We start from the raw sequence: 15,833 nt of genomic DNA on the forward strand, positions 1-15,833 counted from the left end.
AAAGCACTCAATGTCTGAGAAGTAGCAGATCTTTTTTTTTTTTTAAGATTTATTTATTTTATGTATATGAGTACACTGTAGCTGTCAGACACACCAGAAGAGGGCATCGGACCTCATTACAGATGGTTGTGAGTCACCATGTGGTTGCTGGGAATTGAACTCAGGACCTCTGGAAGAGCAGTCAGTGCTCTTAACCACTGAGCCATCCCTCCAGTCTCGAAGTAGCAGATCTTAACTCATTTTAAGCACTATATTGTTTAGACAGGGTCTCACTGTATAGCTCTAGTTGGTCTGGAACTCAAGAGTGTGCTACGATTGAAGGCATGTTCCACCACACCCAGCCCAAAGCAGATATAAGGAATTCTTGGCCATTTTGGAGGGAGGCACATACCAATAATCCCACCAGTCACTCTGGAGGCAGAGGCAGGCAGATCTATGTGATTTCAAGGTCAACCTGGTCTACATAGAGAATTCCTGGCCATTCAAGAATACAAACAGAATTCAAACAAAGCTACCTAAAATGCTTGGGGCCAAAAGGAGATTTCAGGCTTTGTTTTTTATTTTGATTTTTTTGTTTTGTTGTATTTTTCAAGACAGGGTTTCTCTGTATAGCCCTGGCTGTCCTGGAACTCACTCTAGACCAGGCTGGCCTCAAACTCAGAAATCCGCCTGCCTCTGCCTCCTAAGTGCTGGGATTAAAGGTGTGCGCCACCACTGCTCGGCTAAAAATCACTTCTTGAACAAGCCCAGTAATTTTTTTTAGCGGAATAACAGTACATTTGTGCATCATTCACTAAACAAATAATTTACTTGGCGCCTTCTCCGTGTCAGCATTTACCGAGGACAGCAGTAAAAAGCCTTCCAGGCTAATTTAATCCAGAGCTCTGAATAGCAATCCCGATCTGGGGCAAGCGCATGAGGGCTGCGCCGGCTCCGGCCAGCAGAGGGCGCGCTCCCACCCTCCACGCGGCCTCGGGACCCAGTGGCTTGCTGTCGCCTGGGTTGCTCTCGAGCACGCCCCCGCCCGTCACGTCACGTGACGCCGCCACGGAACCCGAGGTGCGGGGCCCTAAGCCGAGCTAAAGTCGTTGCTGGCGGCCGAGGCGGGTGCAACCCCAGAGGCAGAACCGAAGACGAGTTGGGGAGTCCCGGGGAAGTCGATACTACCTCTTCCCGGTCAGGTCGGCTCCCTGTCCCCACCATTCGCCACTCGCGTCTCCTTAAGCGTTTGCATGCGCTCTCTCGCGTGGGCAGGCCGGGGTGACCATGTAGCGGGAAAGCCTGAGGAAGCACGGGTGCCTGGAACGAGCTTAGCGCTGACGGCACGCCGCTCCGGCGTCCCCCGCATCCCCCGCCGCGGCCTGCGGGGTCCTGCTGGGCACCCCGGCCTCTCGAGGAGGCCTGGCCCCGAGCACCGCCAAGTCTCGCCGCGTCTCGCGAGAGTCCAAGTTGAGAACATGGCGACGTCTAATCTGTTAAAGGTAAGCCCCTGACTGCAGCCCGGCTCCTGCTCGGTGACCGACGCTCTCAGCTCCAGGGGAAGGACCGGGCTCCGTGTGAGCGGCGAGATGTGAGAGTGTTTCGGGGTTGTCCACCAGAACGGGAGCCGGGTTGGCTGTTGCCCGAGCACCCCGACGCCGGGCCCTGGCCTCGGGGTCCAGAGGATCTGGTTGTTCCTCCCGCAGGCTGGCTGACTCGGAGTGATGCTTTCAAGGGACCAACCCAGGCTGGGATCCAGAGCAGTGTTGCTGGGCCCGCACCAACCCGCCATTGTGACTCTTGGGGTCCGTTTCTTCTGAATGGAGTGTCAAAGACATAATAGGAAAAATCCCAACAAAAATGCTTTCCAGCAGGTTTCATTGGCTAGGCCTTCCAACCCATTTCTTAATCTCTGTTCACATTGTGCAGGAACTCAGAGTCAGACACTTCACCCCTTTCTCCCTTTCCTGAATGTTACACCTTCCCTCCAGTTCTCTCACGCTTGACTTCCTATTTCCACCTTTTTGTTGTTGTTGTTCCTTGAGGAACTGTCTCCCAACCTCGACCTCCCTGATGGGACATCAGGTGGCACCCGATAAAGTGCTACCATGATTTTAGGATGTAGAAAAGTTTTCATTAAAGAAGGCATTGAAAAGTTTTAAATGCCAGGAGAGGCCCAGGGCAGGCAAATAATGTATCATCAGTTTAAAAAGTGAGGATTGAGGAAGACACGAGGTGATTGTGTTTTTAGTAAGAATTCTGTCCTAAAAGTACTAGCTGAAATGGGGCTAGTGATTACCTGAGGGAACATAAACACTATGTTCTCAGGCTGTGTGAATGAATATTAATAGAAAACGATCCCTCTTCCCTGAAAAGGGTCTCACTGACCCCAGCTTGCCAGAACTTGCTATGTAACCCAGTTGACCTCGAACTCTCAGAGATCCTTTGTGTGCACTGAGATTTGAAGGCCAGCAACACCACTTGAGGGTAATGGACAAGCCACCGGACTGGGCTGGGAGCAAAGATAACTGGGATGTGTAAAGCTCTGCATTCTGACATGGCAGCACATACTCTTAGTCCCAGCCTTCTTGAAGCTGAGGCAGGCTGATCTCTGAATCCAGGCCAGCTAGGACTGTCAATTAGAGCCTGTCTCAAAACAAGAAAGAAAAAGAAGTACTGTAACTTCATGACAATACGTTGGAAAACCCAGTGACTAAAGTCAGACGCCAGAAATACGGATTTTCAAAACGATGGTTTTATGAGATAATGACTATGGAAAGAAAGCAGATGTCCTAAATGAGTGTTGTGTAGTATGTGATTTATTTGTTTATTCGTGTATTTATTTTTGAGGCAGATCTTTGTAGCTTTGGCTGGCCTTGGTACTCACTATGTAGACTAGTCTAGTCTTGAACTCAGAGAGGTTTGTAGAGTGCTGGGATTCAGGGTGTTCCCCACCAGGCCTGGCCTTGATTTTAGATAACTAGTACTGTTGTAATATAAAAGATATAATAAACAGACATTTGATTCTGTTGTCTACATTGTCAAACATTTACCTATTTTGGGTTGTTGGAGCTTTTGGGAAGAGGAATTCCAAATACTCACATTTTGAAAAGTACTAATAATAAAATGGGGAGACTGAAGTTTGTCTTTGGAATATGTGAGGACTTGCCAGGGTCTGTCTGTGATGTAATTTACGGGATTATTAAATTCAGGGCTGTTGCTACCTTGAGTATAGGATTTACTGGGGAGTGGCCAAATTAGCATATTTCTTGTTAGATCAGTATATTGGCTTATTAGAGAAATGCTTTGGACTTCTGCAGGTAGATTTTACCAAAGAGAAAATTAGCTAGTCCATTGGTCAGAAAGGGGAAATGTAAGCCAGACGAGAATACAGTTTGAGTCAGTTCCGGATCACCTACTGTACCTGAAACATGCTGAGTAATCAGCCAGAATCCCGTCAAAGAGTATATCCCAATTTACTTGTGACTTGAAGAAAGGTGGTATTTTTGTTTTGTTTCATTTGTTTTGGGGTGGGTTGTTTTGTTTTTATAGTTGACAGAATTCAGAGAAATAACTACTAGTTCATTTTGAGAAAATTAAAGATTAGAAACTTTCTTTATGAAATGTCTAAGAATCTGATGCAATAAGACCTGCTTTTATTTGGCAGTTTATTTTATTTGGGATCATGTTTTCCGGTTAGACCAAGTGAGCTGTCATTGGATCTTGGCAATCTGTTGAGTATAGAAAGATGTGTGTCGTGCACTTTGACATACAGTTATCAAATGTATGTCTTCTAGCTGTAGGACATTCCTAGCAATCTTACAGTACCATTTCATCTCCCATTTTGGATTACTAGATCTTAATTTTACCTGTTCTCTTTCTTTTGCAATTGTCATCTGAGCCCAGAGTGCTCATTTTCTTCAATTTCAGTTGATTCTCCTACTCCAAATGGCAATTGTTCAAACGTTTTCACTCCTTAGTTCCTAGCACACTAACTAGCAATTTGCACATGTATTTCTTTGCTGTGGCCACTACCACACGTCTTTCCGGTTTCTCCATAGTGCCATACCTCTTTTTCAGGTTGCCCTCCACCTGTTGTGTTTCACCTGCAGTGTCCTCCAGAACTTGGTGTCTCCCTTCTACTACTCTTTTCTTTTCCCCTATCTAACTATAAGAAGGTTTGTATCTCTTGTATAAACCTATACTCTGCTAAGACGTTGCCCTTGGGCCCTTTGTAGCCCTCTTTTCCCTTAATTGACCCACTCAGTTACCTTGAAATTGTCAGATTAGATGTAAGAGCCTGAACAGTAGTAACATCCTGATTGCCAAACCAGATTCTTCTTGATAAAGTTCATCCTCTTGTCTGATATCATTACTTGTTCTCTGCTGTTTCTCTTTTTTTATGTGATTTTTTCTCCTTATTTTTACTGTCTTCCCGAATCACTTGTTTTTCACTGTCATCCAAATTATTTCTCTGGATTCAATCTTCGGCTCTTTCTAGCTTTGTATTTTGTTGTTGTTCTGGTGCAGTCATGACACCTCTTTCATAATTTTATCTCTTAGTGGTAATCTGATCTCTAGATCAAAATACAGTTCTGACCCTATCACTTTCTTGCTTAGCTATGGTCCATAGTGCCAACCATTTGAAACCGTCTCAGTTGGATCTTTTAACAAGAAACTGAAAAAGAACAGAAATAGGAGGCCCAGCTTTTTCTCAGTGGAAACTTTAATCATTTGGAAAGAAGGAAAATCAAAGTACAAACAAGCAATTCTAAGTGTCTAGAATTTACTCATTCTTAAAATTGTTTATTAGACACCAACATGCAAGAGTACCCTAAGGAATTGAAATAATGCCCGTGCTTTATGGAAACTTGTCATATTCAAGAAGATTGTACTGATGGTTTTCTATTAAGTTTCAGAAATGTTACTATGTGGTATTTGTACCTTACATATTGAAATATTTTTGATGGGATGATTAAAGAAAGCTAGGAAGAGAGAATTGGAATGAATTTTGAAGAATGGATACTGTGTGTTTGCATATGCAAATATGTAGAGATGCATATGTTTGAATGTGGAAGCCAGAGTTAACTTCAGGTGTCGTCCCCCAGGAGCTGTCCACCTTGTTTTTTGCCAGTGGCTCTCATTTGCCTAGACTTTGCCAGTTAACCTAGATTGGCTGGCTGGGAGGGAGTCTCAGGGATACACCTGCCACTGTTTCAATAACACTGGGATTATACAAACGCCACCATACTCAGTTTTTTGGGTTTTGGGATTTATTTATTTGTTTGTTTATTTGTTTATTTTTTTGAGACAGGGTTTCTCTGTGAAACAGCTCTGACTGTCTTGGACTGCCTTTGTAGACAAGGTTGGCCTCAAGCTCAAAAAGATCTGCCTCCTGCCTCTCAGTGCCCAGCCGCCCGGCCCCCCCCCCTTTAAAAAAAAAAGGGGTTCTGGAAAATTAAACTCATGTCTTCTCATTTTTGTAAGGCAAGTATATACCAACTGAGCCATCATGCAAACTTTGTAGCATCTTGAATTTTGATTGTAAGACTACATTGTTTAACTTTGTAATTGCCAAAAGTGCCTGTGTAGAATGTCTTAGTTGAAAAGTATTCAGAGATTATGAATCTATTTTGCTAGAGCCAGGAAGTTATAAGACTCCTTCCATAATTTGTATATTTGTACACCCCTTTCAGGAAGGAAGGGCAGAGAGAGCAGGGAGTGTGATGGCATGCACTGTGTATGGGGTTGGGGGGAGGGCATAGGTGGATCTCTGAGTTTGATGCCAGCCTGCTTTTGATGGTGAATTCTAGGCCATCTAAGATATATAGTGAAACTTTGTTTCAAAAAGAGGGATAGTGGTTGGAGAGATCACTCAACAATTAAGAGCACTGGTTCTTGCAGATGACCTGGGTTCAGTTCCCAGCACCCACATTGTATCTTACAGTTAACTATAACTTCAGGTCAAAGAGAACCAATGCTCTCTTCTGCCCTCTGCAGGCAACTGCACACATGCACAGACATACACACAGACACACACATAAATAAAACAATTTTTTTTTAGAAGGAGAAATGAAGTTACAGGAGAATGATAACAGTAGAAAAAGAATTAGGAAGCCGGGCATAAGGTTATGATATAATGTATACTTTGGGATCACAAATCTGCTAAACTCATTAGCTAGTTCCTTGAGAAGAACAAAATTAACCTTTCAATTTATCTAAGTTCTTATGTTTAGACAGGGTCTAACTGTGTAGCTTTCATTGTCCTGGAATTTGCTTTGTAGATCAGGCTGGCCTGGAACTCAGGACTTCTGCCTCCTAAGTGCTGGGACATAAGGTATGATGTAGGTTGTCAGAGGATATGTTGAAAGATGGTTTCTGCAGTGTAATTCAGGAGGTTTGCAGATTTCATGCAGTGTGTGAACATCAGGTTAAGAACCTGTGATAAGAGGTGGTGGCTTATGCCTTTAATCCCAGTACTGGGAGACAGAGGCAGGCAGATCTCTTATGAGTTTCAAGGCCAGACTGGTCTACAGAGGAAATTCCAGGACAGCCAGTGCTACTGAAAAATAAAAAATCAACAAATAGAACAAAAAGAACCCTGTATAAATGATTAGACTAGGTAGTATCCTTAAAAACATTTGTGTGGTCTGGCAAGTCAGACCAGCTAATAAAGTTGTTGCTACTATGCCTGATAACTTGAGTGCAGTCCTCTGCAGCCCACATGGGAGAGGAGAACCTGCATTCAGAAACTGTTCTCTGACTTCCAGATGCACGCCATAGCACTCATACACCCACATAGGAAGACACAAAAGAAATAGGGATAATTGTAAAAAGTAAAGTATTTAAAAACAAACCATGAGTTTCATAAAATATGAAAATACTAGTTTCATAAAATACTAGAAAATGAATGAGGGGGCAGTCAAAAAAGAAAAGAAACAAATGCATTTTATTGGCCAGAACAAGTTGTATAAATAAAATACATTTAGCCTGAATAGGAGCTAAGTTCTTTACTGGTACATATGAGGTTGTCCCTCTTTCTGTCTGGTACCGTGATTAGTTAAGTTGTCTTTACTGGTACATATGAGGTTGTTCCTCTTTCTGTCTGGTACCGTGACTAGTTAAGTTGTCTTTACTGGTACATATGAGGTTGTCCCTCTTTCTGTCTGGTACCGTGACTACTTAAGTTGTCTTTACTGGTACATATGAGGTTGTTCCCTCTTTCTGTCTGGTACCGTGACTAGTTAAGTTGTTTTTTTCCTCCTAGTAAGATACTGTTATAGGACAAGATGCTTAGGATGAACTAGTGTTTTGATATACTTGTTCAGTTTGATAATGCTTATTAAATCTTTATATATGTTTCCTTTGTGTCTTGTGCTGCTCTCAAATTTGATGTGAAGATTTTATTAGCATTGTAAGATGAAACCTTTTCCTTTAGCATTGATTTCAACCAACCATGGATCAAAAGTACTTAAAAAAATTAGACTTTTAAATGTATACAGATATTTTCCTTGTCATTTGATAATTATTAATGTAACATGATATATTAAAGAATTATAAGTAAGCTGGATGGTGATGGCCCACACTTTTAAACCCAGCCCTTGGGGAGGTAGATGGATCTCTGAGTTTGAGGCCAGCCTGGCCTACAGAATGAGTTCAGAACAGCCAGAGCTACACAGAGAAACCCTGTCTTGAGAAAAACAAAACACCACAAATGTACAGCAGAATTAAAGGTGAGTGGCACCACTGCCAGGCAGGCTTTTGTAGGTTTATAATGTTGTTTTATTTTGTTTCTTTGAACTGGATCTTTGTAGCTATAGCTTGTCCTAGAACTCACTATGTAGACCAGGCTGGCCTTGAACTCACAAACATTCACCTACTTCTGTCTCTTTCTGCCATCACACCCAGCCTCCCTCCCTCCTGTTTTTTAAAAAAACTTCTATGGACAAATATTTTACATGCATGTATGTGCGCTATGTGCATGGCTGGTGTCCTTGGAAGCTTGAAGAGGGAATCAGATCCCTTAGAAGTGGAGTTACAGAGAGTTGTGAGTTACTATGGGTGTTAGGATCTAAATCCAGTTCATTGCAAGAGCAGCAAGTGCTCTTAACTGCTGAGCTATCTCTTCAGCTGACAGCTTTACAGTGTGAAGAGTTTAGTACAGCTACAAAATTAGAGGATTAAGTCTCTCTGTAAGATACCCATTCATTTCAACACCAGAAAGACTCAGGCTTTACTGCAAGCTGGCATAATTACTGTTATTTGTTTCATAGCTGCAACACCCAGTTCAAGATCAGCTTTTGAGAGAGAAGCATAGGACGGAGTCTAGGAGGTCCCAAGTACAGCTTCTGTTGTCCTCCCTGTAGTCAGTGTATGACAATATATATGAATTATGCCTAAGGAAGCTAATCTAACTGTTTTCTTGGCCAATTAGTGTGGAATTTCTTCACAAAGACGAGAATGTTTATGTGCATGGGTACTTTGAACTCTACATTGACACAAAGCCCTTCTCTAAATTACATTGTTAATCTTTTAAATTGGCCAGCCCCACTTTTGAGACCATGCTGACTCTACCAGTCCCTTACCAAAACCACATTTGTTAGCTTGTTCCTTACACAGAACCTGAGGTTCATTTTAGGTTCCCATTCCACTTGTCCAGGGATTATCTTCCAGAAGGAGTCAAGAGGAAAGGCCAAACTCTTTGTAACAAATTCTTCCCTGTACACTGACTGGTCTGGACTCAGTTTTAGTCTTAGTATTGCTGTCTTTCTTCCCCCTCCTCCTAGGATTGACCCCAGAGACACATGCACAGGCTATAATTCTGACCTATAACTGCAGCCCTGATTTGTGTTTATAATTATTTCTGATTCCCTTATAAGCCTATAAGAACTCCATTTTGGAAAGCTATTTGTTTTAAAGTTGATCTCTTTATTTTTCTGGGCATCTCTTTGTTTGTTTGTTTGTTTGTTTGTTTGTTTTTTGAGACAGGGTTACTTTGTATAGCTTTGGCTGTCCTGGAACTCACTCTGTAGACCAGGCTGGCCTTGAACTCAGAAATCCTACTGCCTCTGCCTCCCAAGTGCTGGGATTAAAGGTGTGCCGACCTGGGCATCTCTAAAGAGATATATATTTTTAGATAAAAGTATGTGAGACTTTTGTATTTAATTGCTTTAAAATTAAGCCATATTTTATCTCTTTTTAAATTTAAGAATAAAGGTTCTCTCCAGTTTGAAGACAAATGGGATTTCATGCGTCCAATTGTTTTGAAGCTTTTACGCCAGGAATCTGTAACAAAACAGCAGTGGTTTGATCTGTTTTCGTAAGTAATCCAGTAATTCTGTTAACAGAGTGGGTTTTGGTGGCTTTCCATACTGGATGGGCATTATGAATTTAAGTGATATGAAAACCTGTGTATTGTTACTGCTTGTGTTGGAGATTCCCAAGTCAGAGTCTAGATTCCCTGACTTTACAAGCCTGGATATACATGGCTGGAGAGATGGCTCAGCACTTAAGAGCACTTGTTATTTTTGCAGAGGACCTGAGGTCATTTCCTAGCACCCACATGGTGGCTCACTAACTCCATCTCCATGGGATCCAACACTCTCTTCTGTCCTTTACCAGTACCAAGTACACATACATTACATAGACACACATACAAGCAAAGTACTCATACACATAATATGAGATAAACAAATCTAAGAAAAAAAATTAATGCCCCATGTGAATCCCCTGGAAAAGGACTTTTGGAAATTTGTGCATTAATCTCCCCCTTAAGTCTTCCAGTTTCAACTCATGTGCCTTTTCCTTGTATGTTCAGGCTTGTAAGATCCTCAGATTCCAGTCTAAGGCAAACAGATTTTTTTCTTTTTCTTTTTTTTTTTTTTTAATATATATTTATTTATTTTATGTATATGAGTACACTGTGGCTGTCTTCAGACACACCAGAAGAGGGCATCAGATCCCATTACAGATGGTTGTGAGCCACCATGTGGTTGCTGGGAATTGAACTCAGGACCTCTGGAAGAACAGTCAGTGCTCTTAACCACTGAGCCATCTCTCCAGCCCTTCTTTTTTCTTTTTTTCTTTTTTCCCTTCCCTTTTCCCTCTTGCTCCAGCCCCACTCCCAGCCTGCCCCTGCTCCCTCCAGACTTTTTTTTTTTTTAATTATATGTAAGTACACTGTAGCTTCAGACACCCTATCAGATTTCATTACGGATGGTTGTGAGCCACTATGTGGTTGCTGGGGTTTGAACTCATGGCCTCCAGAAGAGCAGTCAGTGCTCTTAACCCATTGAGCCATCTCACCAGCCCCACAAACAAATTTTTCTAAGGAATTGAATCTCAGGTCTGTTTCGTTACTGCTTAGCCCTTGGCTAAATGTCTAGAGAACAGTTATTGACTAGAAGTCCCTATGAGACAGTGTAGCAACAACCTATTTACCACAAAGTTTACCTTAGAAAGCTAGATGAAATAGTTTTCTCCTTCAATTTCTATGTGAACTGTTAATTTAATATGTATGGGTGTTTTGCCAGCATATTTATAAGTATATAGTGTGCATGCCTGGTTCCCTTTGACGCCAGAAGAGTATGCCAGATCCCTTGTGAGCAGTTGTAAGCCTCCATGTGGCTAATGGGAACTGAAACTCAGTCCTGGGAGAGTAATGAGTCTTCTAATCACTGAGCCATTTTGGTAGCATCCCCACCCCCACATCCTTTTTTAAAAATTAACTTTTGGTTTAGAGGTAGAATACTTGTTTAACAAGGACAAGACCCTGGTTTAATCCCAGTACTAGTGTGGGAAGGTAGGAACAGGAACGTAGCTAAAGCCTGAAACATTAGTTTAGGCACAGCGCCTAAAGCTTCCAGGGCTATATAATCTATAGTATCTAAGGTCAGGGCGTTGTACACAAGCCTATTTAATTCCAGTGGACACATTTTTGTTAGCAAGCAAAGCCAAATAAATTGGTTAGTGAAGGTGAATGATTCCACCAGTGTTGGGAAGCTATCCATGTTGGGCTTCCCAGTTCAGCCAGCTAATTCAGTTCAGGCCTTGGCATCAGGTGGCTGTTCTGTGTTAGTCTCAGTGTTGCTTACCTGTCACACCATTTAAGTGAGCAAAGTTTGCAAGTTTTCTGCATGGCAAGTGTAGAAAGAAGTGGGAGTTGTCTTGGCTGTTTCATAGGCAGTGCCAATAGGTATGATTATGTCTGAATGGAAAGCATTCACAACAACTTAGAAAATCAACTCTGACCATTTTCACTGAAGAGGGAAAAGCTTTCAGCAGTAGTTCTGAAAATGCACAGCCTAATGATCGTTCCTTTACCTGAACTTTCATCTTCCCAGGTGCTGAGTATCAGTTTTTTAATTTATTCAGAGCTATGAGAACAAAAGTATTTATTTAAGTAGAAATACAGCATTACGGGCTGGAGTGATGGCTCAGAGGTTAAGAGCACCGGCTGCTCTTCCTAAGGTCCTGAGTTCAATTCCCAGCAACCACATGGTGGCTCACAACCAACTATAATAAGATCGGGTGTCCTCCTCTGTAAGCAGAACACTGTATACATAATAAATAAGTAAATCTTTAAAAAAAGAAGTATAGCATTACAACATAACTAGAAAGACATAGAGTGTTTGAATTGGTCAGGTTAAAATCCCCAAATTTTACAACTTCTAAGAATAAGTGTACATTGCAATTGAAAAAGATACTAAGTTACATTATAGACACATTAAATAATAGTACATACTCAAAACCTTACAAGATCAATACCAAGTTGTAGAGCTGGGAAAAATTACAACCAAAGTTTAGTCAGGGGCTAGGGAGAGGATTCAGTAGGTACAGTCCTTGCAGTGCAAGCATGAGGACCTGAATTCGGTCCCCAGAAGTGGGGTGTGTGTGTGTTCCGCATGTGCATGCATTTGCCCTTGTGTATGCAGAAGCCAAAGACTGACAAGTTAGAAGGGAGTAAACAAAGTCTTTTACTTACTAAACCTGGAGCTCACCAGTTCAACCAAATTAGCTGACTGTGCAAGCTTTCTGGGCCCCCCTCTCTCTGCTTCCCAGTGTTGGGACTGCAGCCATGGACCACACTCCTGGATAACAAAAAAATTATAGCAATTAACTTTAGGGATAGAGATTAGGAGACAGAGGCATACTTTTGTAATAATTTTGATTTTTTGTTTGTTTTGTTTTTCAACACAGTTTCTTTGTGTAACCCTGGCTGTCTTGGAACTCCCTTTGTAGACCAGGCTAACCTTGAACTCAGAGACCCACCTGTTTCTGTTTCTTGAGTGCTGGCATTAAAGGCTTGTGCTACCCCCAACTGGCTTTTCATACATTTCTATACAACAAATAGAGAAATAAGAAAGAGAGCAGTCAGGAGGGAGGTGGTGATGCACATCTCTAATGCCAGCATTGGGGAGGCAGGTCGGTGGATCTCTGTGAGCTTGAGGCCAGCCTCGTCTACAAGAACACGTTCTATGACTGCAGGGGCTATACAGAGAAACCCTGTATAAACAAACAATAAAAAAGCAATAAATAAATAAATAAATAAATAAATTTTAAAAAAGAACAACGACAGTGGAAATAATAGAAAGTTACCTGTCTGAGGTACCTTCCAAAGAGTGCTTAGTTCTTATGAGTGGTCCATGGGAGCTGTGCTAACGTAGAACTTAAGATCAATGCTTGTCTATATAGGTCGTGTTTCACTACTGATCTTTACCCATCTGCTTTATTTTTACAGGGATGTACATGCTGTCTGTCTCTGGGATGATAAAGGCTCATCAAAAATTCATCAGGCTTTAAAAGAAGATATCCTTGAGTTTATTAAGCAAGCACAGGCAGTAAGTTCTGCATAGTTTCCGTGTTTGTTTTACTTTTTTTTTTTCTTGTTAGTTCTGGGTGTCAATTCCAGAGGCTTAGACGCTTGGCTAATAAATAAGAATGGACTGATCAGTGAGCCACAGCCTCATCCTTAGATTGGTTTGTATGTTTTGGTTGGTTGGCTTTTGAGACAGGGTCTCACCATAGCTCTCTGGCTGTCCTGCAACTCACTGTGGAGACCAGGCTGACTTCAGAGTCAAAGATCTGCCTACCTCTGCCTCTTTAGCTAGAGTTAAAGGCATGTGCCACCATACCTAGCCCCTTGGATTGCTTTTAAAAACTATATATCTGATGCTCAGTGGTTAAGAACATATACAACTTTTGCAGAGGACTGGAGTTTGGTGCCTAGCACCCATATCAAACACTCATAAACTGCCTGTAACTTGCCTCCAGGGGGCCAATGTTTCTAACATATGGACACCTTCACTCACATCTGATACATACACAACTACACATAATTAAAAATAAAATAAATATGGAAATTGCCTGGAGAGATGGTCCACTTAGTAAAGTACTTGGCTTGCAAGCACAAGGATAGGAGTTTGATCCTCAGAACTCAAGTTTAGAAAAAGCCAAGTGTGGACCAGTGAGATGGTTCAGTGGATTAAGGTACTTGCCATAAATCCTGACAAAACTCGAGTTTATTATCTGGGGCCCACATGGTGGACCTACAAGGTAAAAGTTGTCCTCTTACCTCTCTGTATGTATGCTGTGGGGATATACCCATCCATGAACATAAATAAGTGAGTATTATGATTATTATTATTTCATGATATTTATTTGTTATCTCACCATTGGGCACGTGGAGACAAAATCCCTGTGGTTCCCTGGCCAGCCAACCTACCAGGCCAGTGAGAACTAGTTTTTTGTTTTCTTTCTTTTTTTGAAACAAGAGTTTCTCTACATAGCCCTGGTTGTCCTGGTACACACTACATAGATCAAGCTTACCTTGGACTCACAGGGGCACCTGCCTCCGCCTCCGCCTCCGCCCCTCTGCACCTCTCTGCCTCTGCGCCTCTGCCTCTCTCTCTGCCTCTCTCTCTCTGCCTCTCTCTCTCTGCCTCTCTCTCTCTCTGCCTCTCTCTCTGCCCCTCTCTGCCCCTCTCAGCCCCTCTCTGCCCCTCCTGCGCCTCTGTACCTCTGCCTCTCTCTCTCTGCCTCTCTCTCTCTTCCTCTCTCTCTGCCTCTCTGCCTCTCTCTGCCTCTCTGCCCCTCTCTGCCCCCCTCTCTGCCCCTCTCTGCCCCTCTCTGCCCCTCTCTGCCCCTCTCTGCCCCTCTCTCTGCCCCTCTCTCTGCCCCTCTCTGCCCCTCTCTGCCCCTCTGCCTCCCTCTGCCCCTCTGCCTCTCTGCCTCTCTCTGCCTCTCTGCCTTTCTGCTGCTCTCTGCCTCTCTGCCTCTCTGCCTCTGCCTCTGCCTCTGCTGGTGCTGGGATTAAACATGTGTGCTACCATGCCCAGTAAAAACTAGTTGAGAGAAAGGAAAGAAAGAAAGAAAAGAATGGGAGGAAGGAAGGAAGAAAGGAAGGAAGAAAGGAAGGGAGGGAGGGAGGGAGGGAGGGAGGGAGGGAGGGAGGGAGGGGAGAGAGGGAGAGAGGGAGAGAGGGAGAGGGAGAGAGAGAAGAGAGAGGAGAGAGAATGAGAATGAATTAAAGTAGGTGGCACACCTGAGGAAGAAAACCTCAAAACCCCTTCTGGCCTACACATGTATGTTTATGTGTATTCATGAATACCTGCACAACATACATGAACATGCATAATATATAAAGCTGTATTTTATGATTTTGAAGACAGAAGTTCCTGAAGTAATTTAAAAATTCACAATAACTTTAAAAATACTTTTACTCATTTGTTGTTGTATATGTGTGTGTGTATGTGAAGTATGAGCTGTAATGTTGGTGTAGAGATCATGACAGGTTTGAAGCGGTTCTCTCCTCCCTGTACATGCATGGGCTGCAGGGATGGAGCTCAGGTTGTCAGGCTTTCAGGTAATGAGTGCCCTCACAGTAACTTGTGATGGATCTGTAATATTTTGAAATGAAGTGATTGTCATTAGCTTTCCCTTATTTCTGCCAACAGAACATTATCCTCAATTACAAGATTGTATAAGAGGGCAGGACACATACTTCAATTGGTACCACTAGCATGTAAAAGGACCTGAGTTCAGATTTCAGCACCACATAAGCTATACATAGTAGCAGGTGTTTGAAACCTTAATACTTGGGAGGTTAAGGCAAGAATATACCTAGTTGCTGTAGACCTCAGAGTCGGGGGCTTCTCAGCAGAGCTGATGCTTCCCTAAGGGAAACTACAGACTATTGCAGTGCTTGATACAACACAGGTCAGATCCTTTTTCCTTAGGACTAAGACCATCTCAAGTGGGAAGTAACTTTCCTTCAAGTTCAGATACTTCTCTTTTAGGATTGTAAAGTTCTGGAGTTACATTTTATGTTGTTGCTACTGAGCTGAAGTCAGCACCCAGGTTTTGATAGATAAGTTTCTAGTATTGCTGTAATGAAGACAAATCTTACTTAGGTACACAAGTATTATTTTGGTTAAGTTCTTATTAACACCATCTTTTTTTGGGGGGGGGGAAGACGAATGCAAAGATGGTGTGTTGTTTCTGAGTAAATGTGACATCACTAATAAATGTGTATCTCTTACCAGTTTGAGAAACAACTGAAGAGCAGATTACTTTTCTTCATATAAAATTAAATCTGAAAACTATAAGGCCAGAACTTTTTATTCCCCAGCTATTTATTTATTGTCTGTTTTGGATTTTTGAGACATGGTTTCACTCTGTAGCCCTGGCTGTCACCCTGTAGACCAGACTGGCCTCAAACTTGACCTTACAGAGATCTGCCTGCCTCTGAGTGCTCTGATTAAAAGTACACTCTACTAATGTCTGTCAATGGTAGAATTTTAAAGTGATAATGTCATAAGAAATTACTTTACTGAAAACTTAATTTCATAAGAAAT

The 15,833-nt window shown here is 42.3% G+C and overlaps 1 protein-coding gene across 1 annotated transcript in view; it reads left to right on the forward strand.

The window, feature by feature from the left end:
* Nucleotides 1–1,130: 1,130 nt before the first annotated feature.
* The window catches only part of Cul5 (cullin 5), a 51,955-nt gene continuing 37,252 nt past the window's right edge, over nucleotides 1,131–15,833 (forward strand). The window contains exons 1-3 of the mRNA XM_028783610.1: nucleotides 1,131–1,481; nucleotides 9,189–9,298; nucleotides 12,719–12,818. Of these exons, the coding sequence (XP_028639443.1) occupies nucleotides 1,233–1,481; nucleotides 9,189–9,298; nucleotides 12,719–12,818 (459 nt within the window). The 5' untranslated portion in view covers nucleotides 1,131–1,232. The remainder of the gene's footprint in view (nucleotides 1,482–9,188; nucleotides 9,299–12,718; nucleotides 12,819–15,833) is intronic.

The sequence above is a fragment of the Grammomys surdaster genome, unplaced genomic scaffold (genome assembly GCF_004785775.1).
Source record: "Grammomys surdaster isolate TR1022 unplaced genomic scaffold, NIH_TR_1.0 1162, whole genome shotgun sequence".
Taxonomy (NCBI): Eukaryota; Metazoa; Chordata; class Mammalia; order Rodentia; family Muridae; genus Grammomys; species Grammomys surdaster.